At 55.3% G+C, this 27,682-nt stretch overlaps 2 protein-coding genes across 7 annotated transcripts; one reads left to right on the top strand and one right to left on the bottom strand.

Moving 5' to 3' along the window:
• The first annotated feature begins 535 nt into the window (after nucleotides 1-535).
• Nucleotides 536-5,433, top strand: RAB9B (RAB9B, member RAS oncogene family). Of its 5 annotated transcripts, XM_080365550.1 has the most exons (5): nucleotides 536-1,150; nucleotides 1,330-1,453; nucleotides 1,542-1,679; nucleotides 1,784-1,913; nucleotides 2,007-5,433. In XM_080365550.1, the coding sequence occupies exons 4-5, from the start codon at nucleotides 1,889-1,891 to the stop codon at nucleotides 2,645-2,647; spliced, it is 666 nt and encodes a 221-aa protein (XP_080221676.1). In that variant the 5' UTR covers nucleotides 536-1,150; nucleotides 1,330-1,453; nucleotides 1,542-1,679; nucleotides 1,784-1,888; the 3' UTR covers nucleotides 2,648-5,433. The 5 variants fall into 5 exon arrangements, with proteins under 5 accessions (XP_080221676.1, XP_080221680.1, XP_080221677.1 ...); XM_080365554.1 differs by lacking the exons at nucleotides 1,542-1,679; nucleotides 1,784-1,913 and having other exon boundaries at nucleotides 2,007-2,118; nucleotides 2,219-5,433; XM_080365551.1 differs by lacking the exons at nucleotides 1,542-1,679; nucleotides 1,784-1,913.
• PLP1 (proteolipid protein 1) lies at nucleotides 2,906-27,682 on the bottom strand. Of its 2 annotated transcripts, none has more exons than XM_080365541.1 (7): nucleotides 17,359-27,682; nucleotides 14,858-15,044; nucleotides 14,213-14,369; nucleotides 13,118-13,286; nucleotides 12,836-12,909; nucleotides 12,660-12,725; nucleotides 2,906-12,189 (listed from the first exon to the last, which is right to left on the bottom strand). In XM_080365541.1, the coding sequence occupies exons 1-7, from the start codon at nucleotides 17,360-17,362 to the stop codon at nucleotides 12,118-12,120; spliced, it is 729 nt and encodes a 242-aa protein (XP_080221667.1). In that variant the 5' UTR covers nucleotides 17,363-27,682; the 3' UTR covers nucleotides 2,906-12,117. The 2 variants fall into 2 exon arrangements, with proteins under 2 accessions (XP_080221667.1, XP_080221666.1); XM_080365540.1 differs by having other exon boundaries at nucleotides 14,108-14,369; nucleotides 17,359-27,670.

The following is a 27,682-nucleotide window of genomic DNA, read 5'->3' as shown; positions in this document are numbered from 1 at the left end:
GTCGGTGTCATGGCAGTGTTATGTCTGTCAGTAGCCTGTCAGGCTCTGGAGTAGCCTAGCATAACCCATTAGTCATTTTTAAAACGTCTGCTAGACGCTTGCTAACAAACCATTTCTGAACGGAAAGTCTTGTCAGGGCTGATGGTGTGTGTCAGGAAGGGCTTTGGTGACAAGGGCCAGGGACCTTCTTAAACCCCCCTCAGCAAGGGTTTGGAAAAGGAAGAGCAAGGGTTTTGAACAGCTCATCTGCTCAGAGGAGAGTTCCGCAAAGCCATTAGCCCCAGGGACCTATGCTGCAATTCCTGTTTGTTGCTTATGACATTTGAATTTTCTTTGGTTTGAAACCACTGCTTTAGAACTGCAGAGGCTGCTCAGATGTCCCATGGACCATCGAGTCAGTTCAGCCATGCTTGGTCTGGGGTGTTTCTGTGCAGGGGAAGTGAAATTGGTGAGCCTTCAGTTCTACATTTTCCACAGTAACTTGAAGAGGAAGTTTCTGATTTTGGCTTTGTAGTAAGCACTGGTTGAAAAAGCTGAACAGACCCCCCTGTGATTAATACAGAGAGTGTGTTTTGGCCTGGAAGGAGTAGGAGTGCTGGTCTGAGCAGTGTTGAATGCGCCTGTTTTGGTTGATTGCATGTTGGTCTGGTGGTGTCATCACTAAGCAGCACTCTGCGTCCACACCCTTCCAGGAATGTTGGTAGCACCTGTACGCAAGCCAAATCCCATCTCTTTTTGTACCAGGCTCTTGCCAGCTGTCTCACCCTTCTGGTTAGCAGATTCAGGCATGTGTTCAGTCCTCAGATCAGATTCTAGAGTGTGTGGGTAGGCAGGCCAAGCAGATCAAAGCTATCTATGTCCCCTGGATTGAGGAGAGATGGGCTACGCAGCCTGTGTGCTCATGCTAGAGCTCCTTCAATTTATTCTTTTCATATTTTGGGCTTAGCATCCATAAGTCATTACTGCATTTTCAGCTTCCTAGAGTTCTGCTGTTGTTCTTCCAGCCTGGGTCAATGTTACAAATTTAAAGGCAGTGCACCTAGTGCTGACAGCCTCCCTTACTGATGTTTGTTTTTTAGTGACTTGTTATGCTGGAGGAAGGTGTTCCCTGGACAGTCCTGGAGACAGAAGCATTGTATATCTAGAGCAGGTATAGTACAGATGGCAGCCAAACAAACTTCTTATTCTGTGTCAGGCCTTTACATTTGCTTGCAGAATGTCCCTGGGAGCGGGAGGACTGGTTGGCAATTGGCCTTTCTCTTGTGACTGCTGACTAAGGAACCTGTGGTGTCAGGGTTGTTGCAATGTGAACTTGCACCTGTGCCCTAGCATACGGTCTTGCAAAAAGCCTTGCCAGAAATGAATGGCAAAGAAGCTGGGTCTCTGTGCCTGGGAAACCCCTTCTGACCTATGGAGATCGCATGCAGAAAACAAGCACAGCTCCAGTTGTGAGGTGAGTCAGTGTTCCTGGGGTGATTAAGAACTCGTTTGCCAGATGAGTTGTACTGATGTTGGCCTGTACATCTTTTACATCCTTCCAGTAGAACAAGTCAGGAGAAATTACTTAGCTATTGATTGTACAGTGCAATGGAAGGCCTGATGACGGTGATCCCTGCTGATAATGCTGTTTCTGTGATAGCCTGAGGATACAGGCCAGAAGAGATGTTTAACTAGTGATGGTATGTTTGGAAAAACTAGACAAGCTTTCAGATACAGAGTTTTCATCAAAAGTGGTATAATTGACACTAAACTCTCAACAGTTGTTCTCGCCTTGTGCTTACAGTGGTGACCAGCTGCTTCCGTTTTGGACCTGCTGGAGGACTTGTGTGCCTGAAAGCTTGTCCAGTTATCAGCTCTCATTTCTCTAATAAGAGGCAGAATATCTCCTATGTACAAAACTTGTTCAGAAATGGGTATGGAAATACTGTATTCTGTTCTTCAGTGTACAACTTCCTGCAGAATCTGCAAGTCAAATAGCTGTTTTGTACTCTTTCTGAACCCTACAGATTGCCTTGGTACTGCACCCTTCCATCCTGCTGCAATGAGTGGGAAGTCCTTGCTCTTAAAGGTCATTCTTCTTGGGGATGGTGGAGTTGGGAAGAGTTCTCTCATGAACCGGTACGTCACCAACAAGTTTGACTCACAGGCTTTCCACACAATTGGTGTGGAGTTCTTAAACCGGGACTTGGAGGTCGATGGACGTTTTGTGACCCTCCAGATTTGGGACACTGCGGGACAGGAGAGATTCAAGAGCCTGCGAACCCCCTTTTACAGGGGAGCAGACTGCTGCCTGCTGACCTTCAGTGTGGATGACCGGCAGAGCTTTGAGAACCTCAGTAACTGGCAGAAGGAGTTTGTCTATTATGCTGATGTGAAGGACCCTGAACACTTCCCATTTGTAGTCTTGGGCAACAAGATAGACAAATTTGAGAGACAGGTGAGCACAGAAGAGGCCCAGGCCTGGTGCATGGAAAACGGTAACTATCCATACCTGGAGACTAGTGCCAAGGATGACACCAATGTGGCAGTGGCCTTTGAGGAGGCTGTGCGACAGGTGCTGGCAGTGGAGGAGCAGCTAGAGCATTGCATGCTGGGCCACACCGTTGACCTGCACTCCAGCTCCAAATCAGGGTCTTCCTGTTGTTAAGAGTGGCTACTGCTTTGGGAATGTTGCTGGAGCCGGCGGCTGGATTGGAATAAGCACGGGCAGCTCTGGGGCACTCCGAGGAGAGTGGCCACAAGGACAATAGGTGGTTTGCTCACTGAGGAGTTGCAGCCCCGCCATCTGAATTCTGGCTGGAGTTTTCAGGCACAGAGCATGTATCTGCAGGAGGGAGATATTAAAAGAGCATGTAAGCGTAGTCCTGCTTCCATCTCTGCCTGCTTTTTAGCAGGTTTAAAGGACTGAGTTGAAGTCCTTTAAATTCACTGAAGACAGTAGTGATCTGATCTGTACCAAGAACTGCCTGCAGAACAAAGCTGAGAGTGCCCTAAACACTCTTTGAAGTATTTTAGTCCTGAACTCAAAAAAAAAAAAAAAATACTAGACTCACTAAACTCATGACCTTACTGCCAAAGGAAAGTCTGCTCAGCATACTGAATGAAACCTGTTGCAGAGACTCTAGCCCATTTGACTGTGAGAATGCCAAATACTAGAGTGGCTGAGATGTGTGTATCTGAGATGTTTTTGTTTGGGATAAGTGGATTGTGTCCTGAGAGTGAATTGTGCTGAAAATTGTTAGAGCTCTGATCTGAAGCAACATACAAAGGAGAGAGAGATGGACCTGTGTTTGTGGCAGCATCGCTTCTTTGTAGCTGCCTATGACTGGTCTGTTTTTCCTCACCTCTAACTTTGTCTTGTGTGAGTGTTACTTTGTGGAGAGACTGCTTCTTGTTTAATATATGTTTCCTTGTCTTTTGTGGAGGTTAAACACCGATCTAGCTTCTCATACATTGAATCCCTGGATGAAAAATACTGATATGGACACTTGCCAGGTCATGTCAAAGAGTTTAGAGTCACTCAGGAGTTCAGGAGATCTGGAGCATGAAACTTCAGCTGGTTTTTGTCACAAGTAATCACCGTGTCCAGATGATATGCTCTAGCAGACCAGATGTTAGCTGAGTGGAATGTCTTCTAGGTGTGCAGGTGGCTGGGGGAGTCATGCATGGTCAGCTGTTAAATCCACTTACTTGGTGTGCGGGACCAGTGACCACTGTGCTTTATTAGCTGGCGGATCAGCGTCTTCAGTTGCTTTGGCACGAACATTCCCGTCTGGATGCTGCAACATTCATTTTATTACCTGTTGTGTGAGGTGCAGTGCTGCTGAGCACAGTTAACTCACACTGTTGTCCTGGCTCTTCCTCCCTAGCTGGGAATCCAGTACATTTTATCTGTAATTCATGACAGATTTGACAGGTAGAGGATGTCCACTCAATTAACTGGCCTTTGTTAATGCCTGCTGTGGTCAGTCCACTGGGGAGAGAGCTGCACTGGTTCCACCTCTGTTCAAAGTAGCTGGAAAATGGGGGGTGGGGTGGGTTGCGGAACCTTTTAGAGAAGGATGCCAGGCTTTGCTGATCCCAGCTCCTGCCCCTGATAGGTGTTAGTCCCAACCTATCTGTGTAGCGGAGATGAGTGCTTGCTGACTGCTGTCTTTACCATTATAACCTCATGTCCTGCAACTCCCCGTGCAAACATTTGTCCAAAACTATGGCTTTGCCCGTAAGCCCATAGGACCCTGCCATGGGGAGAGCTTCCCTGAGTACATACCCGCTAGCTGTCAAATGCAATTCCCACTGTGATAAGCTACTGGATGGTAAATTTTGTAGCTCAAATCGAGCACCCTCGCTTATGTCATGTTTTAAGAGCAGGCAGTGTGCCCTCACTGGCTGGTGGCAGCTAATCCCCATCATTGAACATGCAGGGAGTCTCCTGGGGGAGCTCAGGGCGATCCTGCCCTTCTCCGCAGGGCAGTCACGTGTGGAAGGGACTGAAGCTTTAATGCAAAGTGCTTTAGAGGGATCTGATTTCTAAACAGGGCTGGACACTCATATTCACAGGCATAGATAGGGAGTGCCTGCAGTCTTTGGAAAACCAGGTCTTGAGGTGTAAGAGAAGGCTCTGCCTCTGTAGGTGCAACAGATTTTTACAGCTTATTGAAGTTGTTGTTACTGTTTATTTACCAACGTCTGACCTCCCCAGGCTCTAGATTTTTTCTTCAGTTTAATGCTGCTTGATAGTTCCTTCAGGATCCCAGACTCTGTGCTTGTGGTTCTGATTTACATCTCTGAACAGACATAGTCCCCCGCAGCTGGTTTGTGCAGGGGCCCAGGGTCAGAACAGGCTCAGACCCTTGGGCGCTGCCCAGCCCTGCCAGAGGGGCTGCTGAGGGACCTCCCTGGAGGTGAAACTGTCGCTTCACGGGATATGTGTGAGGGCTGGCAGGCACCTCCCGTGGGAGAGGACAGAGACTGAACGAGCCGTGGTGTGGCGTAGGAGGCATGGGTGCAGCACGCTGTTTGCAGTACCCTGGGTACATGTTGATGCTGGTAGCTGAAGCTCAAGAACCTCGTTGTGCACAGGCTGTGCAGATGGTATGTATCAGCGAAAGGTGTTACACAGCATCTTTTATTCCTAACAGACATTGGTTTGTTGACTTGAAAAAAATAAATTATTAGGCTTATGTGTTTTAAAAATACATTTTAAAGGTATAGTATAATATATTTACATTGATTTATTTTAAATGATACGCACAATTTCCAAAGGAGCCAGGGTTTTGAACTCTGTTGCAAAATTCAGTGCTAACAGCCATCCCCTCCCTGTGTCCGCTCATGCTGCTGCAGTTGTTGCTATTGCTACAGAACTGGAATTGTAAAACTGAGATTCTACCTTTATTTAAGCAAATAAAACATGGATGTATTCAAGTGAATTGAGGAAGTGGCTGCCACCTTGGTTTATCAAAGTTCAGGTCGGTTCCTGTTCTCCTGAGGGATGTGGAACTGGGTTGGTTATAGCATCTGACAGAGAGAAGTCACTAAGGGATTGAAAGAGTTGGCTATTCCTGAATCTACCTAGCTAGACCAGTAGTTGAAGGAATATGACTTATTTACCAGCTGAATCCAGTGACCAGTTTTGTCTTTTCAAGTGTATCAGAAAACACTTTCCTAACAGAAACACTCCACATTGCTTCCTTCTGTCACTACATTTTAATTTTCAGCCTAGGCTCTCAGCAGCAAGCCGGGGTACTTTCCTTTGATTTTTTCCTACGATCTTGGAACTGGTCCCTTGGGCTGCAGGGGGTTGTAACCAGGCATGATTTCCGTAGGCTGCTGAGACAGAAATGAACATATGGGGACTGTTCTCTTCCGCTGTCCTGCCGGGACGGTTGCTTATTTTAGGAGGCATTCTCTGTGTTTGCAGAGTCTTTGCCTGCTGCTTCTGTTGGCAGAATCTTTTAGTTTATTTTTCTCCCATGTCTGCTTGCCTACCCACACTTCCAGAAGCAGCATAAGGTTTCAAGTCCTTGGAAGTCCTGCTTTTTAAGTGTGCAATAGAGTATCTGGGGGCCTCTAGCATCTTACTTCATCTGTTTTGAAACAAAGCTGAGAACAGGCAGCCAATACGACCTGGTGGGAGATTGTCCCAGCCTTGGAGGAGTTGGGGGGATTGGGTGAGGCTGTCTCAGTGTCAGTGAGGGTCTGTCTAAAACCACACAGTCTAAAACTCCTGTGATGTGAGATGTTTATAAGAAAATGTGGGGCAGAGGCAGGAGCGATTATGAGGCTGTTTCCTCATTCCCTACTTTGCCATTGCAAACAATAGCAGAGGACTCAGTGGGTTTTGTCATGGGTTGAGGAGCGGATGGGTCTGTGGAGGGCAAAGGAAAGCAATGAGCTGCTTCTGTGTGGAACAGATGCTGTAGCATATCCTTGTGTGCTTGTAGAAGAGGAGGAGTGGTGGGGAGTCTCCTGGTACCATCCATCTGTCTGCCACAGCCCTCTGGGGGATTTTGCTGCTCTGGGCCAGGTAGTGCAGCTGCAAGGCTGTGCAGCTGCTTGGTGGGCTGAGGTACCTGAAATCTCTGGAACTGCTAGTTGAGGAGCCCCACATGGCTGCAGATGCCCTGGGGTCACTCTCTTGGTGATGGAGGCGGAGGCTGCTCACAACAGTGTATATTTCCCAAGTGCAGCTCTTCCCTAGCTCCGGAGGCTGGTTCCTCACAGGTGTACAGCTGTAAGGGTGTTTATGGGAACATGATCTCTGGGAATTGCATGTGCTTTCATGTGTTTGAGGATGAACAAAAAGATACAGAGAATGTAAAAATGCCCTTTCAGGAGCCTCTGAACCCCACTTCGGCCTCCACTTAACAGGGAGTTTGTTGCAGCTGTGGTGCCAGGGGTGCTGGCTTGCTGTGCTCTGGAGTAAGGAGCCCTCGCCGCTCTGCCAGGGTGGGAGGCAGTGGCAGCTCTGACAGCAGCTGCCCAAAGGCCTGAGGTGAGTTGGAGTCCTTCGGCTGGGAGACCGGGGCTTGGGACATTCCATGAAGTCAGTGAAATGGTGGGTTACCTGCTGAGGCGATTGCTCAAGCAAAAGCAATTTGAGAGGGAGAGGGGTGCCCCTTGACCCCAGCGCTTGCATGGCTGCTGGAGCAGCCTTTTCCTGGTGGCTGCAGGGGGGCCCTTCGGGGGCTGGTGCATGTGGCCACGGGGAGACGCAATACTGCTCTCTTCATGAGCAGCCAAGCACAGCATCTGCCTGGCTATTGTCAGCCCTTCCCATGAGGACTTTCCACTTGCTATTCCCTCCTTATCCCTGGGCATCTCCCTAGCAGAGCCAAACCGTGCACAGGAACAGAGAGAAACCAGCTGGGTGCCGGAGAGGCAGCAGGTGATACCTTCCTCTCGGGCAGATGGACGGCAGCACCATGTGGCCCTGGCAGGCAGGGCTGCTCGCCAGCTACCACCCCTGCCAGAGCGTCACTTGTCACTCGCCGCCCCTTCCGTGCCTTAACCGAGGCCAGGCCAGCACGGGGGGAGCTGGCGGCGGGTGAGCATGAGCGTTCCCTGCCACAGCTGGTGTGCCCGCTGTCCTCTCTGCGGAGTGTTGGTGCAGGCAGAGGGATGGAGGGCTGAGCCAGGGCAGCGGGCAGCCGCTGGGTTTGCCTCTAGCGCTGCCGCCTTCCCCTGAGCCTTCCTGCTCATCCTGCACAGCGTTTCCCAGGGCCGAGCCCCGAGCCCGGGCTACGAGAGCAAGGCAGGGGGCTGTGCCTGCCTGTGTGCCGTCAGAGGAATTTGCTCTGTGCTTAGGGCCTTGCACACGGGCTTGAAGGGCAGCATCTGCATGTCCAGGGTAGCTTTTATTTGCTACTCGCGGGACTGTGCGGGACTGACCGCAGTGTAAATGGAGGCACTAGAGGGAGATGGTAGGGTTTTTCTGAGGCGTGCCTGGTGGGCTGGCTTTGTTTTGGAGGGTCCCAAGGCACCCTTAGCAGGAGACGTGCCTTCGCGGGGAGGGCTTTCCCGGGGAAGCAGGGGCAGTGGAGGGGGAGCCGGGGCACGACGCCCGCCTCGCCCCGCCGCGCCCCGGTCGCGCCAGCCCGAGCAGCCGCCGCTGCGGCCGGCGGCCGCGGGGAGGAGACGGAGGACCGGGGATGCGGGAGGCGGCCGGGAGGAGCATCTGCACGGCGGGGCTTCGCCTGCGCAGGCCGCCTCCGCGGGGGTGGGGAGCCGCGGCCGCCCCTGCACGACCGGCCTGGGGTGCCGCCATCCCTCCCCTCCCCTTTCCCTGCGCGGGGGAGGGGGGCTGCTGCCTCGCTGTCCCAAGGGCTCGTGCAGTGTCCCTGGCCGGCGGCAGCACAGGGCTGTCTCCCGGAGCGGCAGGGCGTGGGGTGAAGCAGTGGGAGTCTCCCTGCCTGCTCGCCTGCCGGGCCGGGGGACCTGCTCCAGGGTCCCCTTCCCTGGCCCAGCCTTTGTGGGAGCAAACTACAGCCACATTTCAGCCGCTAGACAGGGGAAAAGTGACTGTGCTGTTCCCTTCCCTGGAGCTCTCGTGATGTGCCAGTTTCCAGAGATGTGGTTTGGTACGAGGCAGGGTTTATTCCCTGTCTTTTCCCAGCCGGTTCCTGGCCCAGGGGAGGAGCTATGATGTCTGATGTCCCCAGGTGGGACGGCAGCAAGACAGAGCCAAGGGCACAGCTGATAAGAGGCTACATGTGGCCTTTGGCCCTTGGACTTGCCCAGTGTCCTGGCCATGCTGGCTGCTTTCACACACTACTCACACTGCTGTCCCCAACCCTCACCCTGGCCGGGGGGCACCAGTCTCTGCCAGGGGAAAGAGATGGTGTTTTGTTCCCAGTCTTGCTCGGGCCCAGCGGCTGATCGCACACACACAGGGCCCTTTCAGCATGGGGAGAGGAGGGTGATGGCATCTGGGAATGCAGGGAACAAAGGGCCCCATTGATGCTGGCTACAGCCCCATGGGTTTCTGTGAGCCGGGGCAAGGGTGGGGAGCAGGCACAGCTGTGCGTTGAGCAGGGGCAGCAGCGATGCATGAGCTAAACCTCGCCTGGCTGGGCTGCATGGGAAGCCTTGCAAGCCCTGCTGCCTGCCCAGAGGTGTCTGAAGCTGGGGCAGAGAGGGGAGAGTGGGATTTGGGCTAAAGTCCCATTTAGGAAGAGCAGTGATGGTCCTGGCTGTGGGTAGGTAACAGTCTGCCAGCTCTTAGCCCACCCTGCCGTTCAGGGGCACCTAGCTGTGCCTGAAGTCTGCCTCTCGGGCAGATCTGCAAACGGGAGTGATGCTGGAGTTTGAGCATGGGGCTGGGAGCATCCCTCAGTGGCCTTGCTCCCTGGAGGCTCCTGAGCACAGCTCCTGAGAGGAATTTCCAAGAGAAGCAACATTTGAATTGATAGCTTTTGAGTAGCTGCTGTGGAAATGTGTGTCTAAGGTCAGTGTTCATCTGATCAGGGGCAGAAAGACACCAGAGGTAACCTCTCCATGCACCAGCATTGTGCAAACTGTTAACGACCCTGCAGCAAATGGCACACGGCCACCCACAGAGTGCGCGGACAGGACATGTAGGGCCCTGTGACAGTTAAGTCTGAGCTCATGCCTAAACAAGACCATCCTATTTCACACAGGCCTCTCTGCAGGTGAGTGAGTAACACATGTTGCATGACTCTAGATGTGCTCGTATTATGTGCATTGCCTGATGTGAGCCAGCGAGCTTTGCTCAAGCTGTGCCAATTAGTTTTGCTGTGGTCATGCTGTAGGTGCTGCATTAGGAGATGTGGCAGAGGCTGTCACCATGCAGGCTGAGTGTTAAAGGGCAGCGGCACATCACCAAAAACAAGCAAATGGCTCCTACAAGAGGAAACTCTTGGGGGGCTGGAGGAAAAGTAGATGTTTTAAGGGCTCCCCAGATGGGAACAAAGATTTTGAAGTCAGGGTTATGGACCCCTGGCTGGGCTGGGGAGAAGGGGTGGGCAGAGTCCTGCAGGGGCTGCTGGCCCACATGTGGGGCTGGCAAGTGCTGTTCCTCTGGGGCCTTCTCCGCTGCAGCATCCCCTTCCCTGCTTTTTTTTTTGGCCAGGGTGGCGGGGGTGGGAAAGCCATCACAACAAATGGACAGACAGACGTGTATCTCATTCAGAATGTTCTTAATTTTAATTTATTTTCTTTAATTTTTATAAAATACATCTTGTAAGATAAGTCTCTAAAAACTTGCTCCTTTTTATTGCTTGTTAACAAGTTGAAATTCTAGATCAGAAATGAAGGAAATGCTTTCAGCTGATTAACTCTCTTTTTGCATGTGTGTGTGTCTGTGTGTGTGTGTGCACGTGTGTGTGTGTGTGTTTGGGATCTGGGGACAAGGGTGGGAAGGAAGACCTGGTTATTTTTTGTTAGATGCATACCAAAAAACCCCAGCAAACCCTCAAGAGAGATAGCATCGATGTGAATTTCCAGATCTTGACTGGTTTCTCCCCACCCTGCTGTCCCTCCTGGCATGTCCCCCCTCCCCAGCCCATGTGCGTTGGTAGCCTGGCCAACCTATTTCAGCATTCTCGGCAGCAAGGATCTTCCAAATGCTCTGCTCAGCAGATCTGCTCCTTTATCCTTGCCCCTGCTGAAACCAGCACTTAAAAAAAAATATAATAACAATACAGACCAAAAAAAATAAATCCATGCAAGATGGAGCTACAGTCTGCCACTGAAAGTAGTTTCTCCAATAAACGAACACAAAGATTAGCATTAAGGAGAGGCAGGGAAGAGCAAAACAAAATACTAATTGGTTGGTAGGACTGGAAATAGCGTTTTGGTGGGTCTGGCTGGACCCACGCTACCCAGCCAGAGGACTTTCCTCCAGCTGCTGTGGACAGCAGTCATGGGGGAGAGGCCACCACCACCAAACCCCTTGCCTCACTGCCCCCCTCCACGGGAAAGGACTGAACTGGCACCAGAAAGAATCTGGTTTGCAGAGAAGGGCCATGTTTCCACCCCATGACCCCCAAACCGCCACCTTTCCTTCCTTCCTCAAATCCTTCATGGATCTTGGCTGGAAGCGAGATGCTACCAGTCCCTCCCGCCCTGGCAGACACAAGACAGTTGTCCTGACTTGCAGGAAACATGGGGGAAAAAAGAGAGGGGAAGAGGGGGACAGAATGAGGGAAAGTTATGTTTGACACGGGTGAGAAATAAATCAAGGTCTCCGACACAGCGGAGGTTAGAGAAGCAGATATCACCCCAAAGAGCACCATTGTGAAGGGACGAGAGCGTGCGGCTAGCGCGGCGCTTGCAGGGCAGGGCGGGTGAAGGTGCACAGTCCAGAGGGTCATCCTTTGCCTACAGAGGGACAGCTCTGGCTTTACACTCCCAGGGCACGACACAGAGATGTCCCCTCTCGGTCAAACCTATCTGCCGCCTCTTGCTGCCTGGAGGGTAAAGCCAAGAGTCCCCCTTGTCCACAGACACCAAACTCCTTTAGCCTTTAATAGGGGCAGCTGGGTTAGGGCTTTATCAGCATTGGGGTCAGCACTCTCTTCTCTGCAATGGGAAGATCCTTGCCCTGAACTCCCTTTGCCTTGGTTGCAGCAGGCAACTTGGGGTAAATTGATCTTTCTTTGCTAAGGGAAAAAAAAAATCATTCTTTTATTCTCCATCCACGGGTGGTGACAGCAGACAGCTCCAGGAGAGTCTCTAGCAATGGTACCAGAACTGGGCCAACTTCCTTTTCTCTCTACGTAGCCTTTTGCTACTCATGGAGCAACCTACACAGATTTCCTCCTCCCAGGAGCGTGAAGGCCTTTGCTCATCCCTAGGTAACATCGGGACACTGGAGTAAGTCCCTCCTCTTCTCTGGCTGGCTTTGATGGGCTTGGCCCTAGAGCGAACTGGTTACCGATGAGCAGAGAGAGAAAAGTGCATGAAGAGGTGTCCATTGGTGGGAAGCTCTCCTTCCTGGTCACGCTCAGCAGGATGGATGTGAGGGAGGAAGAAGAGGGGAGTCAGCAGCGAAGGCAGAGTTAACGCAGGAGACCTGGTGTCGGGTGGCTGCAGTGTTAAAGCCTCAGGGTTAGAGAAAAGAAGGGTGTTTGGTCTGGCTGGGATCCACCTCAAGGGCTAGAACTTGGTGCCTCGGCCCATCAGCTTGAGGACAGCGAAGTTGTAGGTGGCGGCGATCATGAAGGTGAGCTGTGGGTGGCAAGAGAATGAGCAAGGGGGGAGGAATAGAAGTTAAGTTCCTGTGGGTGAGGAGGGCAAGCAGGGTGGGACTCCTCGCTGGCATATGCCTGAGGTAGCATCCCCCCGCCCAGCACCCCAACAGGGCAGTTGCCTTGCAGAGCTCCATGGCCCTGCTGCACCAGTGGGACACCCCAATGTTTTGTTGCTAGTGTAAACCAAGGGGAGGGCTGGGGAAAGGCAGGGGACTCAGTACGGAGGCAGCAGGACCTCTCCTCAGTGGGCTCCTAAAGCCTCTCCAGATCCCCTCCAGGAACCACCTCGGCCTTCTTATGGCCTGAATTCCCCATCTGCACTTACGTGCCAGAAAATGACACGAGCACAGGCTCTGTCTGGTCCATGCCCAACACCTGTATTGTCCTCTGCCCCCACATCCTTGCCAGGTGGAGGAGAACAGCCGGGCAGGGGGAGCACTGACTCACCAGTGAGACCAGCGTGGCGGCTGCCCCCACAAAGGCTGCAATGAAGAGGTGGAAAGTCATCTGGAACTGCAAGGGAAGAAGGGTGTAAGCTCCCAGGGTCCCTCATGCTGGCTGAGAGGCCAGTGATGAGGCCACCTGCTGAGGGAAGCATGTGTAGGGTGGCAAGAAGTGCTCACCTCACTGGTCTTGCAGATGGAGAGCAGGTTGGAGCCGCACACCTTGCCAGGGAAAGCGTTCCAGGGCAGGACACCTGGTGAGATGCAGGGAGCTGGGTAAGCTGGGCACAGCTGCCAGCCAGCTGCCTTGCTCAGCCTCCCGCAGCCGCGCACACCCCAGTGTTTTGGGGCTCTCCAGCACTTGCTCCTGCTTTATCCCAGCCTTATCTGCCTGGGTCCTCTCCTCCATCCCCCCTCCTCCATCCTGAGCCCTGGCTCCTGGGTGGCAAACCTGGCACTCACCGTACATCCTGGCATCCGCACACAGGGTGCCAATGCTGGCTGAGGTCTTGCTGGGGTTGGCAATGGACTGGCAGGTGGTCCAAGTGTTAAAGTAAATGTAGACGGGCACTGCAGAGCAGGCGAAGACCAGGAGCCAGATGATGGTCAGAACGTAGGTAATGCCCACAAACTGCAAGGGGCAGGACAAGCCAGGGCAGAGCCACGGTTACCGAGCGGCCAGGGATACAGACAGGGGAGTGCGAGGGTCCCCAGGCAGGAGAGGGCATGGGGCAGGCAGGGGACTGAGGTGCTGCCTGCATCCAGCTCTGCACCACCCACCAAACCCGGCACGTCCCCGAGCAGCCAGCGCCGAGCAGCAGCCCGAGCCCAGCACTCCTGTGGCTCACAGGGCCAGCACCAGGCCCAGGTTTGTGGCCGGCTACGCGTGCATACGCTGACCGGCAGTGGCAGCAGGATGGCTGCCACGTCCCGTGCCGGGTGGGGGATAACTGGGGCTGAGGCCAAGCAGGGTTCGGCCTCTGCGGGAGGGCAGCTGCAAAACCCGCTTTGGTGTGCAAGTGTGGCTTTCCTGCCCTCCCTCCGTGGTGCCACCCCGACTGGCCCCGAGGGAACCGCAGCCATCCCCCTCTGCTCCCCCAGGCCACAGGCTCCCCTTGCCAGCACTTTGTTATGGTCCCCAAGCACAGCGGAGAAGACAGCCCTCGGGGGCACTGGGTGCCGGAGATCCTTGGGCTGCCAGCATCATGGAGATGCTCATGGCTTTCCCACCAATGCTTAAATATGAAGTGGTTTCATTAAATGTGGCCATTTGGGCTGCTTTGGTCCCCAGGGGCCATGGCAGGCCTGGGGGCGGGTGGCCAGGCTGCACTTCCCTTTGGGATACCCCGAAACCCGGGACAGCCGCAGTCTCCTGCCTGCCCTTCAGCCACGCCGAGCGTGGCAAACCCGCTGCGGGCGCGCGAAGGGGTGCCAAACCCCGGTTAAGATCACCTTGTCAGGATGTCCTAGCCACTTTCCCAAACACTGACACACCCGCTGCAATGAGTGAGCTCGCTGGGGGCCTCGCGCTCCCCTCCCTTTCGGGCCCCCAGTTACCGTTGCGCTGAGGCCCTTGCCGCAGATGGTGGTCCTGTAGTCCCCGAAGATTTGCCGGACGGCGCCTGTGGTGTAGAAACCTTCGGCCAGCAGCAGGGCTCCATAGAGGAAGAAGAAGGATGCCGTGCCATAGATGACATACTGAAAAGCATGGATGCTGCCGGGGAGAGGAGCAGGCAGGGATGCTCAGGCACCAGAGCGGTGCTGGGGAGCTCAACCCTGCATGTGGCATGGCCAGGGCAGCCTGGCTGCCACGACTTACCCTCCCCACACCATCCCAAGGGGACCAAAACGGAGGGCGAAGCCACAAGAGGAGGGAGCCAGGGCAAAGCTGTAGTAAGTAAGGCTGTGGGCTGCTACTGGTTCCCCTGTGCCCTCCGTACCTACCCAGTGCAGAGGTCCAGCTCTAGCCAGGGCATCTAGCGAGGGTCAGATAAAAACAGGTGTGAAACGGAAACAAGTGGCCACTGAACTCTGCCATGCAGCTGTGACACCAGCACATGGCAAACAGTCTGGGGTCTCCATGGTGCCTGGGTGACAGCATCTCCCTGGCCACGCTGGCCGGACACCTCCTCTAGGCACAGAGCAAGACAGAGACGCAAGGGGCCCCGGCGTGAGGGCAATGCACCGCAGCAGGGTACTTACACATCAATGAGATACTCGTAGTCCTGGTAGTTTTTGGAGAAGTAGGTCTCAATGAGCTGCTCAGTGCCTGTGAGGGCTTCGTGCCCACAGCCACAAAACAGTGCTACCCCAAAGAAGCACAAGCCAGTGGCAACCAGTGAAGCAAAGGGTGCCCCAATGAGACATCTGGCACAGCACTCAAGCAAACCTAGAGAGAAGAGAGGTGAGGCAGGACGGGACCACCAGGACAGGGAGCACTCAGAGCCTGCAGCTCAAGAGCAGGCAAGCACAGGGGGAGGAAGATGCCCAGCGGGAGGAAGGAAGCAGGTTGAAAGAAAACCCAGAAATTTTTCATTGTGGTACTGGAGAGCCAAACCTCAGTAGCTTCCCTGAGAGAGTTCTCTAGGGACAGGGGGTGATGGCAGCACAGGGCACTGGGGCCACAAGGTAGCCTCTGGGTGTGAGGTGGACAGGGAGCCAAGGCAAGCCAGCCATGCCGACCCGTGTGAAATAAGATGGAAATACAAGGTGATGTGGCGTAATACCAGCGGGACCAGGCAAGCAAGCTGCTAATGGGCTCCCCACTGCTGGCGTAGCCCAGCTGCAGGCAATGGGGACGCCAGCTGCCCGCATTTTTCTTTTGCCATCAAAGATGGGAAGGAACACAGCATTGCCACAGAGACAAGCCCCAGCAGAGACCCAGCAATGTGGCGCGGCCCTGGGACAGCACAGGAGGAGCCAGCACACACCCGGCGCTGGGGTGCACTCACCCCCTATCCTGGCACCCTGCGGGCAGCTCAGGCTGCAGCAGCCCCCTTACATGGGAGATGTGCTTATGGAGAGAAGCCATGTTAGTGCCCCAAGCATCATGATTGTGTAATAGATTTAGTCCTTCAGGACAACTATTTTGCGAGAGGGCACGTGTACCTGTGCATGGGTAGGGAAAGCAAGGGCACATCCCAGCGTGCTGCTTGGATTGCCTAAATGCTGCATTTTTTCAGTAGTGGGGCCATGGGCACCTGCTCCTCCTGTACATCAGGGCTCCAATATGCAGGATCGTTAGCTCAGGTTCCCAATGGGATGGTTTGGAGGTGCTCAGTCAGCCTCTCTCCTGCCCAGTTTGGGGGCTGGCAGCCAGCTGGTTTTGCACACACTGGTATCCAGCTCTGGAGTGCTGGTTTAGCTCCAGCTAAGCTGCAATAACCTGCTGCCCTGGCTGTGCAACACTTCTTCACAGGGCAGCTGCTCCCCGTCCCCACGATGCGGGCTCTGACACCCCACTCTCCTGAGCATGGCGGCTGCCTGAACACATGCCATCCGGGCATAGCATTTCTGCCATGAGTGCCAGAAAGGCGCCCGTGGGAAGTGTTCCCAAACCCACGCTCCCTCCACGGACCCCACAGTGCTTATCTCCTCCCTCAACAGACAAGAAAGCCGTGGGGTCCTGGCCAGCAGCGCCCTCCCCTCCCCACTGGGAGCAAGGTCCCGCAGTGGCACTGAGGACAATAGCGGATTGTCCTGGCACTGCCACTCCAGCGGCTGCCCCTGCGGAGAGCAAACAGGGAACAAAGGCAGCGCTATGGGGGAGTGCTGGGACCCCTCCCTCTTGTTTGCCTTGGACGTGGCAGGTCCAGGGGGGGTCCTACTCCTCCTGGCCAGTGCTGCTCCCTGAACATCGCTGGTACCCACGGGGACCAGGGTGCTGGGCCAGACCTGCCCGTTTTATTTTTATTTTTGGCCACCTGGAAAGTGGTGTGTCAGGTGCCTGGGGCTGGGATATGGTGAATGGCTCAGGTCCCGGGGGTCTGTGGGTCCCAGGAGGTGGCAGGGCCTGGCAGGCTTCCTGCCACAGCTCTGGCCCCTTGGGCTTTGGGAAGTCACACTGGGGAAGCCTGGGGAGGGAAAGGGAGGAGAGAAAGAGCCCTTGTGCCACACAATCCCAGGCCTTGTACCCAGGCTTAGCTGCTGCTGGAGCCAAACAATACACTGCAGACAGGAGGAGGAGGAGGAGGCAGGGTGCCGGCAGCCCATGGCACCCCTGGGAACAGAGCACCCCTGATACCCGGGGGGGGCGGGGGGTTATGCCAGTAATTATTAGCTCTGGTGTATCGATAGGGAAACTGAGGCATGAGGAGTGCCTGTTTTCCCAAGCCTGACAGTATACAGGTGGCACGAGCTGTGACAGGTCTCAGCAGTGCCTTGTTTGGACCTCCCAGCTCCCACCAGCCCCAGGCAGAAGCTCTCATCTTCCCAGCCTGTGTGGTGAGGGCTCGGGTGGGACCACCTGTGGGGATGGCATCTGTCCCCACAGACAGCACAAGAGCACAGGGGAGAGAAAAGCGCTTTGGGAAAGAAAACCACCCCTGCCATGCCCTCCCCCAGCAGCTCCCGTGGTCACACCGGGGCCACCAGGAGCTGCCCAATGCCAGAGAATAGTTTCAGGGGGCTCTGCTCTGGGACAGGGTCCCCAGAGCCACCAGCAACAGCTCCCCGGGTGTCTGCCACCCTCACCCCATACTCACCCATGGCGCTGGACTTGGTCACCTCCCCCGACTGCCCACTCGGCTGCTTTGGCTGTCTGCGGGAGCCCTCGCCTGCCTGGCGGTCCCTCGCCCTGTATTTCCCCCTCTGGGTGCCTGTCCCGCTCTCCAGCAAAGAAAAGGGCTCTCTGAGTGACAGCCACCCCCCTTAAAGGGACAGGACCCCGCCCCTCCCCCCGGCCCCCCCAGCACCCCTTGGCTGCCAGCTCCTGGGTGCCTGGCGGCTGAGTGGGCAGAGCCACCCCACGGCCCTGCTCAGGGCTTTTGGGGGAAAAGGGTTTTACAAAAGAAAGAGAGCAGCTTGGGGGTCGGGGAGGGTTCATGGGGTGTCCCCTCATTGGTAGCCCTGGGACCCCCCGGGCCCAGCCGGGCTGTTTGCCCTGGGCTGCCCGCTGAGGCAGTGTGGGAGACCAGCCCCACAGGACAGCAGTGATGCCCCTCTGTCACCTCCATGGCACCCCGGTTCCTGCCAGCGGGGAATGGGGGTCCGCTGTCCCAGGGACCTGCTTTCAGCCTTAGGGGCTCCAAACTGGGAGTTTTCCCTCTTTTGATGGAAATCCTGTGGATGCTTTCCCTGCCCCTTGGCCCCTGTGAGGGAACGGTGCTCGGGTGGGCACAGCCGTGGGGTTCCCGAGTGATGGGTATCATGGCTCCAGGGGCTGCAGCACACGGAGCAAGCTCCCTTGGGTGCCCCATGTCCCTTGGGTACCACAGCTCTCACGGATGCCCCTTGCTCCCCTGGGTGCTGTGGCTGTGGAGCCAGCATGGGGCCGGGGAAGCCTGCAGAGGGCAACCGGCCCCTTCGTGGCGGGTATGGCGTGGACAAAGCCCCACTGTGTCCCTCAGTGCACTGCTTTGTGCCAGGCAGCGAGGTGGCAGGGTCTGGTTGTCCCTGGGGCTGGGATGCTGGTGGGCTGGGGGGTCCTGGACTGCAGCAAGCCAGGAACAGGGTGGGCCACCTTGTGGGGACCCCTGCCCCTTCCCCACCCACCCAAACAGCCGCCCATTGGCTTGCCTGCAGATGGGCTGGGGGAAAACACTGCTTGGGCAGCTGAGTAAATAAATGATTCCAGGGCTTCATGGTGGCCAGCTGCACCCTGCCTCGGTGGCACCCAGCTCCTGGCCCTCCAGCACCACTCCCTGCCTCGGTTTCTCACTGTAAGGTAGGGTGTAAGAGGGCTGGCTGGGGTCCCGAGCCAGCCCTAGGGTGGGAACAGCTGGGGAGGGACAGCAAAGCAGGGAGAGCTTCTGCCACCACTGTGGGTGGCATCCTTGAGCACCTCCCTTAGCCTCCCAGGTGGCACCCAGGTGACCTGGCAGCGGTGTCACCTGGCCACGGTCACCTAGTAATGGCCATGGGACAGCTTTGCAACATCCCTTTGGAAACAACCTGTGACCCCTACAGCCACTGGAAACCAGCAGGGCCCAGTCTGCACCCCAGGGCAGCACAAGGGGGGACGCCTCGATGCCAGGAGGAAAAAATATGCTGTCAAAAAACCTCATAAGTATAACATACAAAATATAACATAATATTAAAAATAAAAAAGACATTGGGGAAAAAAATGCAAGCCCTTCTTTTTCTTACCATAGAAATTCCAGTCTTGCCAGCTCTGTAATTTCTGAACACCCGGGGGGGAAGCAGCAGCTTTACCCCATCAGGGAGAAAGTGGGCAGCTAAGAGGGACTGTGATTTCTGCACAAAGTGGCTTAAAATTCCTGGTGATCAAGCACTGTTCGTCAGCATTTCCCCCCTGGGATGGAAACCCGTGGTGCTGCCACTAGCAGCTGGTACCAGCTGTCAGTAGGGATGAGCCCATCTCTCTGCGGGTGCTCCAGAGTGGAGCTGCAAGACAGGGAGATGGGGGGAGAAGCTGAAAACCCCTCCCTGGATTTCTAAGGCTTGAGGGAGAAGAAAGCATGCAGGAAAGTGGTTTGGGTTGCTTTTCTTCTGCCAGGACGGTGGGTACCCTGCACAAAGCAGCTGAGTGTGCGGCCAACAGCACACCCCAAACACTGCACCATCTGCCCACGCTTGAGGTGGGTGGAGGGGGGATGGATGCCCCAAGGGTACATGGCCACAGGGATGCTGAAAAGGCCTGCTTGCATTTCACTTGGACAGGCTGTGAGAGCATCTCCTGCAAATCCTCAGTGTGTAACCACACGTTTCTGCATGCTTGGAGCCATTCTGCAGCTCAGCCCCTTTCTGGATGAGGCCCTGAGGGCAGTGTGCGGCTGCAGGGAGCCTGCCAGTCTACATAGAAGTTTCCTTGTCGGCTCGTCCCTGCCAGAGAAAATGTTGCTATTTCTCAGGCAGGGGAGGGGAGATGCATCCCTATTTGCCAGCCGGGAGAGGGCCATGCCAGGCTGGTAAAAATAAACATGCTTATAAATCAATCTGGATCACCTTGCAATTTGTTCTGACCCTTGGGCAGCGGCCAGTTATGTCCAACACCACCTCCCACCAGCCAATTAAGGGCTTAGCTACCTGCACTCATTAACAGAGCCTGGGATTGCCATGCTGCCCCTTGCAAGGCGTGCCGGGAACCAGACACGGAGAAGGCTTTGCTTCCCCAGCCGCCTGCAGTCTGCACTGACACTGGAACGGGCTGCACCAAGTAAGTGTTGGGAAGAAAACACACACACACACATCTCTAAATACACTCCCTGCATGGTAAGATCTCTCTGGGATGTTTGTGGGTTTTTCTCTTCTCTCCTTGGTTCTTCACAGCTCTGGCTCAGACACAGGCTTTCCCTGGGCCATGGGGAAGGCGAATCTGGGGCTGGGGGGACAAGCAGGTGGCAGTAATGGCAAAGGGAGAGCCACACAGGCACCACTGATCTGCACCGCTCCACCACTTTAGGGCAAAGAAGCAAGATGAGAAAGCAAGCAGCAGTGTATGGGGCAGGGGCCCAAAGCATCCTCCCTGTCCCCATCCCCATATGCAGCCACTCCACCCGTAACCACTGCAGACAGTCTGTCACACCTGCTCCCACCACACTGAAGGCACAGGACAGCATCCCGCCTGCCCTGGCCCTCTGCACACACTGGGCACGCCGGGCACAGGGGCAGCCCTCTGTGGGGCAAGTTGGGATGCAGCAGGGAGGCCAGTTGAGAGAAGTTTCCCTGCTCGCTCCCAGCTGCTGCAGCCTCACAGTTTCAGGGAGGACTTTTCTCCACTCTAATCGATTTCCTTGCTTACACCCCTATAGGCTCACTTTCTGCGCTGCCCTGGGCTGGGCACGGGGCTGGGTTTTCAAAGACACACGGTGGCCAAAATCACACACTTCAGTGGGTGCTGACCCTGCAAAACACAGAAAGACCCTCCATCCTGCACCCCCAGAATGCAGGCACAGCCACAATACACCCAAGAGAAACCAGCGATGGTGCGTGCAGCGCACTTATTCATTATACATGGGGCAGTGGGAGAAATCCCAGTGTATCTTGTCACAGCTGAGAACCTCGCTGCTATTTTTAGACAGCTGCTTCCCCGGCCAGGCTGAATTTCTCATTATCTGCTGCTGATTTTAACTGTCCTTCTTCACCCACCTTGCTGCCTTGGTTCACCCATCAGCAGGGTAAAACCCAAGACCGTCCTGCTTCCGAGTGCCCAGGGGCAGCTCTGCAACCAGGGCAAGCCAGGCAGCTGCACACAGCAGCCAGGGATGCCCAGGGATTTTCCTGCCGTGCAAAATCTCCTGATCTCCCAGTCAGCCCTATCCAAGCGGAAAGGTGATGGCAACTGTGGGAAGGACACGGCAACACCGGCAGCATCTGTCCAGCTGCTTCCTCCCGGCAGCGCCAAGGACGCCTGTGAGAGCCAGCCCCACTCTGCTGCCCGGGCCTGGCTGCACTCGCTGTCCTATTTGTATTCCCGGGATGCTGCAAGGCTGCAAAATGTGCTAATAAAAATTAAATTATAAAAAAATAAAAAAGAAGCTGGCAGGGGCTGTCAGAGGACAGGGGAGGCATGCTGAAGGAGAGACTGACAGGCGGGATGACAGAGGAAGGGCAGGGGTTGTTTGGGAGATGAGCGGGCTGAAGCCCTTGCCCGGCTCAGCCAAGGGCTGGGCAGTGGGTACCAGCCTTGGGCATGGGAGCCAGCAGCAGTGGGACCTCACACTCCAGGGATGCTCCAAGGCTCTCAGGACCCCCTAGCAAGCAATGCTGTAGGCAGTGGTACAAAGCCCTGCCAGACAACCCAGGGCCAGAGCCTTTCTTCCTGGCACCAGCACCCATCACCTGCCTGCATCATCTGCTGGGCTTTATCAGGGGCCACAGCAGCAGCCACGGAGGTGCCGGGCAGCTGGGATGACACTGCAGCTGAGTTCACCTCCTCACCTAGCTGCCCTTTAGAGAAGATGAGCAGATGCCCATGCCTTCTTTTTGAAGTGCCTGGCTGATGTTTTCCCCTGCAGGAGCCTGGTTTTTGTAAAATACCAAATTTTAAAATTTGGAGGGTCTTCTCATCCAGCCTGTGCACCGTGCCTAGGCTCGCTGGTGTAGGAGGACCTGCAAGCCTGGGGGGACGAGGAGGCCACCAGCCCCCAAGGCATGCTCAGGGCAGCGTGTCTGGCATCCTGGAGGTGGTGCAGCCAGGAGCCCCGCTGCTGCCCTGCTGTCCCCACACCTTTCACAGGCTGTGAAGCCCAGGGTGGCAGGGCCACACAGCACAGGTGTGAGGGCATGGCTGCTCCTGCCCGGGGATGGAGCAATCAGGGGTGCAGGCAGCTGCTGGCAACACAACTCAGGGCTCAGCTGATGCGAGAGGCAGCCCAGGCACCGGAGGGCTTGCTGGCTGCTTGCTGCACCTTTTACCCACCAAATAGCCCTGTTATTTACTGCAGAAATTGGGGATAATATATTGGTCCAAACTGCTTGCTTATTCTAGTTTCTCATTTCCCCCCAAAGTTCTCACCAAACTCTTTGCCTGGTGCAGCGAGTCCCCTGGGTTAATTTCAAGTTTGGAGAGAAGGAGATTTTTTTTTTTCCCCTGGCTGGTTTTCCAGCAGATTTGCCTTTCATATCCACTGCCTTACTCCTTGATTTTCTTCCTAAAGGGGGGTAAACAGATGCCTCACCCTGATGTTCTCCGGGCTGTTCATTACTCTCTCACTCTGCCATTCGTAGGTCATATTTTTGAACTGTTCTCATTTATCTTTCAGAAAATCCTAGAAGGGAAAGGCAGATGTTTTTCTGCCTCCATGGAGCCAGTGGTGTCTGAGAAGAGCAGATACAGATCAGGATCACTCTGTTTCTATTTACCCCTGTGAAGCCAGAATGGGCTCTGTAAAGGGAGGGTGCAGGCAGCGCTGGGGCCAAGCTCAGCTCTGGGGTACCCCCCTTTATTTCTTGCTGCCCATGGGACCCATTTGAAAGGGTCAGGTGAATTCATGTGCCTCCAAACAGACAAGGAGGTGCTAACTTGTCCCACACTTTCCCTGAGCCCAGAGGAGAGACAGTGATGCTGAGGAAGGTCCTGAGTTAGCCAGGGCAGTCCAGGAGCAGCAGAGGTTGTGCCTGCAATGTTTTGTCTTGGATTTCTACCCGGAGAGGGAGCTTTTGCCTGTATTTCCCTCCGGAGCCCAGGAAGATGCTTCTCCTCCTGCCCACCTCCATGCCAGCCCCAGCCCCAGCTCGCTCACACATGCCAGGGGTGATGCTATCCCAGGGAGCAGGGGACAGGGTCTGACCCATCCTCTCCAAGCCCTGTCACCAGGCTGGTGGGACCCTTCCCACAGCCAGCTGGTGCCAGCTGTGGCGGTGGTCTCCTGAGGAATGAGCAAGTGGTTGCTGGGGAGGTGATGGCTGGGCTGGGCAGCAAAAGGGCAGGAGTGAGAGCCTCTAGGGTGGCACTGCTGTCACAGCACCTTGTGCCTGAGCCACAGAGAGCACACTGTGGCTTTTCCTGGAGAGCAAACCCAATGGAAGGACCAAGCGTGTGAGATGCAGACATTTCCTACCTGGCATCCATTGCCTCTCCCCAGAGTTGCAGACGCAGGCAGCTCTCGCAGAGTCAGCTGGAGAGCAGCAGCTGCACAACCCTCCTGCGCCCCCCCTGCAGCTAAGCCAGGCAGAAACAACCCATGAATGCCACGCAGTCTCCTCTCCCAGGGTGGCTCTGGGGACAAGGGACTTATTTGCTGCTCCAGTTGTTACATTTACTTAGGTGATGCTGCTGTGAAGCCCCTCTGTGCTGGCAGCTGCACAGGGAGAATCAACCTCACTCCCCCGGGGTGGCAAGGTGGTAACATGGGGACGGATGAGGTGCCTTTGCCAGGATCCACTTGTAGCAGGGACCCCAGGACAGCCACCCCAGAGCCCACAATAGCAGAGGCAGAGGATGGAGTGGGGTCACACTAGGCTCCTCACAGCACCATCCTCTGCAGCCACATGACCACTACCACTGGGGTGGCACCCAGCATGTTGTCCCCGCCAGCCACAGCTTTATTGGCATCACAACACCAGCTCCATGGGATGCAGGTGCCATCAGGGCAACGCTGCACCCCAACTCCCACAGCCAAGATTCCGCTGGGAAGCAGCTGCTGCCTGAGCCACTGCTGTTTGCATCTGTGCAGCAGCGGGAGGATTTGCCGTCTAATTAAACAAATCCTTCATCTCCACCGTGGCAGCCCTGCTGGGGAGGGGGCAGGGAGGAAGCAGTGGGGGGTCGCAGGACAGGGGTCTGGTTTCTCATTCCTTCTCCCTCCTGCTTGCTGCCTGATGCCACAGATGTGTAATGCTTTTTTTCCCAAACTTGTCCCTCCTGGGGTTCTTGAGTGGAAAGAAAAAACCCCATCCAATTAGGCTGAGGTGGACAGCCTGCAGACAGCGCCATGCAACACAACCGCATGTTTTGCTCCCGGTGATGTCCTTCTGCTTTCTTGCTGGGGCTGAGGGCAGGAAAGCCACGGAGGCGAGAACAGCAAACAGAGCTCATCAAACCCCGCAAGCATTCCTGCTGCAGAGAGGGATGTGCATCGCCATGGCAACCGTGGCCAAGGATGACAGAACTGAGTACCCCAAAGTGGGGAGGAGACTGGAGGACCACAATAATCCTGTCCCACATCCCTCACCTGCCTTTGCTGGTACAACACTCCTTAGCCTGGCATTGGCTGGGCATCAGTTTTACACAGCAGCTCCTCTCCTTCCCAGGCTCAGGCAGGGTGAAGAGCTGCGGGGTTGGATGGGGCAAGGGGAGGCAGAGGTTAGGGGCTGGGGGGTCCTGCAGTGTCAAAATCCTGTAGATTTTCCCCAGAGTAATTGGAAATCCTGGAGGCAGCTGGGGCAGGAGTCAGGCCAGTGCGGTCACCCCAGAACTGCTCCTCACAGCCCATTGGCACATCCCAACCCCACCAGGTCCCCTTGCTCACCAAGTTGGTCCATTTCTGGGAGCAGAGGTGGAAGCATCCTCAGCCAAGAGACAGTTTTTCTCCATTCCACACTTCTTCCCTGTAATCCTCCGAGTGCACCACCAGCCTCAGGAGGGAACCAGCCCACACTGCGTGGCAATTTGGGGACAAGGTAGGCAGCAAAGGGGTGACCTGTGGGAAAAGAGAATGGACACAAAGATGGGAAAAGACCAGGTCACCCTGGGGGAATGAGGCACCCACTGACGGCTTTGGAATCTCTGCCAGGCTTTGCTGCTGGCCCCAAGAGTCTCGCTTGACACTTATCTAAATTAAATCTCCCTGTTCATCGTGCCTGGCTTGCCAAGGTCACAGGATCAGCCTGTACCATTGCTCCAGCCTTCCCTCTATCTGCAGCTCCCTCCATGCTTGCTCTATCCGAAAATACGATCCACGTATTTACCCAAAACAGAGCACCACTAGTGCCAGGAGGCACAAAGGCAAGTTAGGACCATCTAGGTCGTGTCTTCAGGCCAGGGTGGGAGTCTTCTGCTCGTATATGATGTGGGGGGATGTACATGAAATACTTCCTTGAGAACCTGCTATAAAATATCAGAAATGTTATACACGTGAGGGTAAGTGTCTGTTAGATGGAAGGTTGGTTTTGAAAAACATTGGACTCTTTGATAGCTTTTGGGAGAGCAACATCCAAAACACCCTGCAGTGTGCATGGAGGATGCCCAAGGGCTCCAGGATGCTGGGCAGGGCTCAGGCAGCCTTTGTGCCAGCAACGACCAACTTGACAGAGCACAGGAGAGCTCCCCAGGGCAGCGCTGAGCTGCACGGCCACCAGCAGCGCAGCTTATGCAACATGCCCCGACCTTCCCTTGGCCGCCCAGCCAGCTCCCATCTGGCACAGCATCGAGCCACAACAGTGGCTGTGCTCTGCCACATGGCCTCCATCACAGTGGTCCCCAGGATGGCGTGACATAAGCCAAGGCTGCACAATGGCACAGGGGACCGAATCATTAAGGATCACCCTGAAAAGTCCCATCATGGATGCAGACATGGGCCTAGGACCAGATCCTGCATTTCTCATTGCCCAGCTCTGAGCTATCTGCTTGCAATGGCAGTGGTGCAGGGCTGAGCTGCCTGCTGTGGTGAGGAAGGTGGTAAAGGTGGATGGGGTTGGTCCAGTTGGATCTTGCCATGTTGGGTCTGCCTCCAAGCTTGGGAGACACTTGGCAACCCTCTACCCTCCAGCCACATGCTCAGGTGTCCTAAACTCATCTCCCCAGCAGCTCAGACACACAGGGACAGGTGAAGTCCATCAACCTGACGACCCCCACCAGCTATATAGAGGGACTGGGAGCACATTTCCTTAGTGTATGCAGCAGCCCCACAGCCACGGTGATGGGCTGAGCTCCTCATGCCTTGCTGCACCTTGTTAGCAAAATGAGCCCTGCTGTAGCACCCCACCCCCAGGCTGGTCCCCAATGGGCCAGATGCACCCACAGGAGCTGCTACATCCTAACCACAGCTCCCAAGGAGCACCCAGATGAGCCAGTGTGAACCTCCAGGATCAGCAAAGGACTGAGTGGTTGCATCTGGCACAGCCCTGGAGAGAGACGCCAGGTCACCTCGGAGCAGGAGGAGACAAGAGGTGACCTCTGAGCCTGGCTGCTCAGGGGGTGGGAGGACCAGCCCCATGGCTGCTGGCAGGGCCACCTGAGCCCCACTGACTGGATGCCTTTTGCCAGTCCTGCAGCACGGAGCATCCCTTCACAGCTGCTGCATGCAGCGCCTGCCCCACGCCGCACCAACAGCAGGGGTATTTTTAGCCTGGAAAAGTGCCACAAAATCATAGAGTGACATTAGCTGGAGTTGGGACCCATCTCAGTTCACCTTGCAGTCTCCTCTGGGTCACCCTGCCCAGCTTGATGAGGCACCAGCAGAGCCCCAGTCTCCTCACCAAAGCGCCACCTCAGTTATTAATCTGAGGCTTATGCTTAGCCACACATTTATTGCCCTAAGATGATTTTAGCTCCTGCTGGGGAAGCAAAGCACCTGCAGCCCATTACACAGCTTCTCCGGGAAAAGACAGGGACCAGCGTGACACTGGGGAACCAGATGAATGTGCTGTTAAATGAGAACAGAGCTCCCAAGCTGGGGCACAAGCCAGGTGGCCAGGGGGAGCCACAGGCTGGCAGCAATATGCAGCCACCCTCAAGAATGTGTTTTTCCTGGCGTTAATTTCACACCTGATTAGACACCTCAAAATGTTTGCTTTCGAGGAGCCTGCTGCTGTGTCCACCTCTGAGCGGAGGGGGTGGTCTCCCCCCAGATGCAGGCACATGGGGTTTCCTATTTGTTTTGCTGATTTCCTTAGAAACTCTAAGGAGACCGTGTCTATTTTCCCTTGCTTTCATTGGTTGGAGGCTTAAAAAATGGAAAGGGGAGATGGCATAGCCCTAAACCAAAGGCACAGAGGGCTTGACTCTTCCACAAGGAGCCCTTTGCTTTCCTGCGCTCATGATGCGTTTAACCAATTGGTACAGAACAGAAGTGCACAGCAGCGCTTGCACGCTGGCTGGCAGGCAGAGCCCTCCGCACGCAGCGTCTGTTTCACACCTTGGCTTCTGAAAAAAAGTCCTGGTTCTAGGGCAAAAGAGAGAGGAGGATGCCCAAAGCTGGCTGGGTTGGCTGGGAGCCTTGGGAGAGGGGAAGAAAGGCAGGAGGAAATTAGGAGACAGGGGATGGAGGTGCCTGCTGTGCACGGCTCTCTAATTAAAATAAGCAGTCTCCTAGAGCCTACCTCTGCCCCTGATTAATTGCAGAGTCCTTATCCTGTCTTTAGCTGGAGGCTGGCCCACGCGCTGCCCCCTCGCTGGGGCTGGGGCTGTGAGATGCAGAGCATGCGATGCCCCTCAAAATGGGAGCTGCTTCTAAGCTGCTATCA

This window comes from Falco punctatus (genome assembly GCF_963210335.1).
Source record: "Falco punctatus genome assembly, chromosome: 15".
Taxonomy (NCBI): domain Eukaryota; kingdom Metazoa; phylum Chordata; class Aves; order Falconiformes; family Falconidae; genus Falco; species Falco punctatus.
The sequence above is the reverse complement of the archived record's forward strand: the minus strand, read 5'-3'. Positions and strand labels throughout refer to the sequence as shown.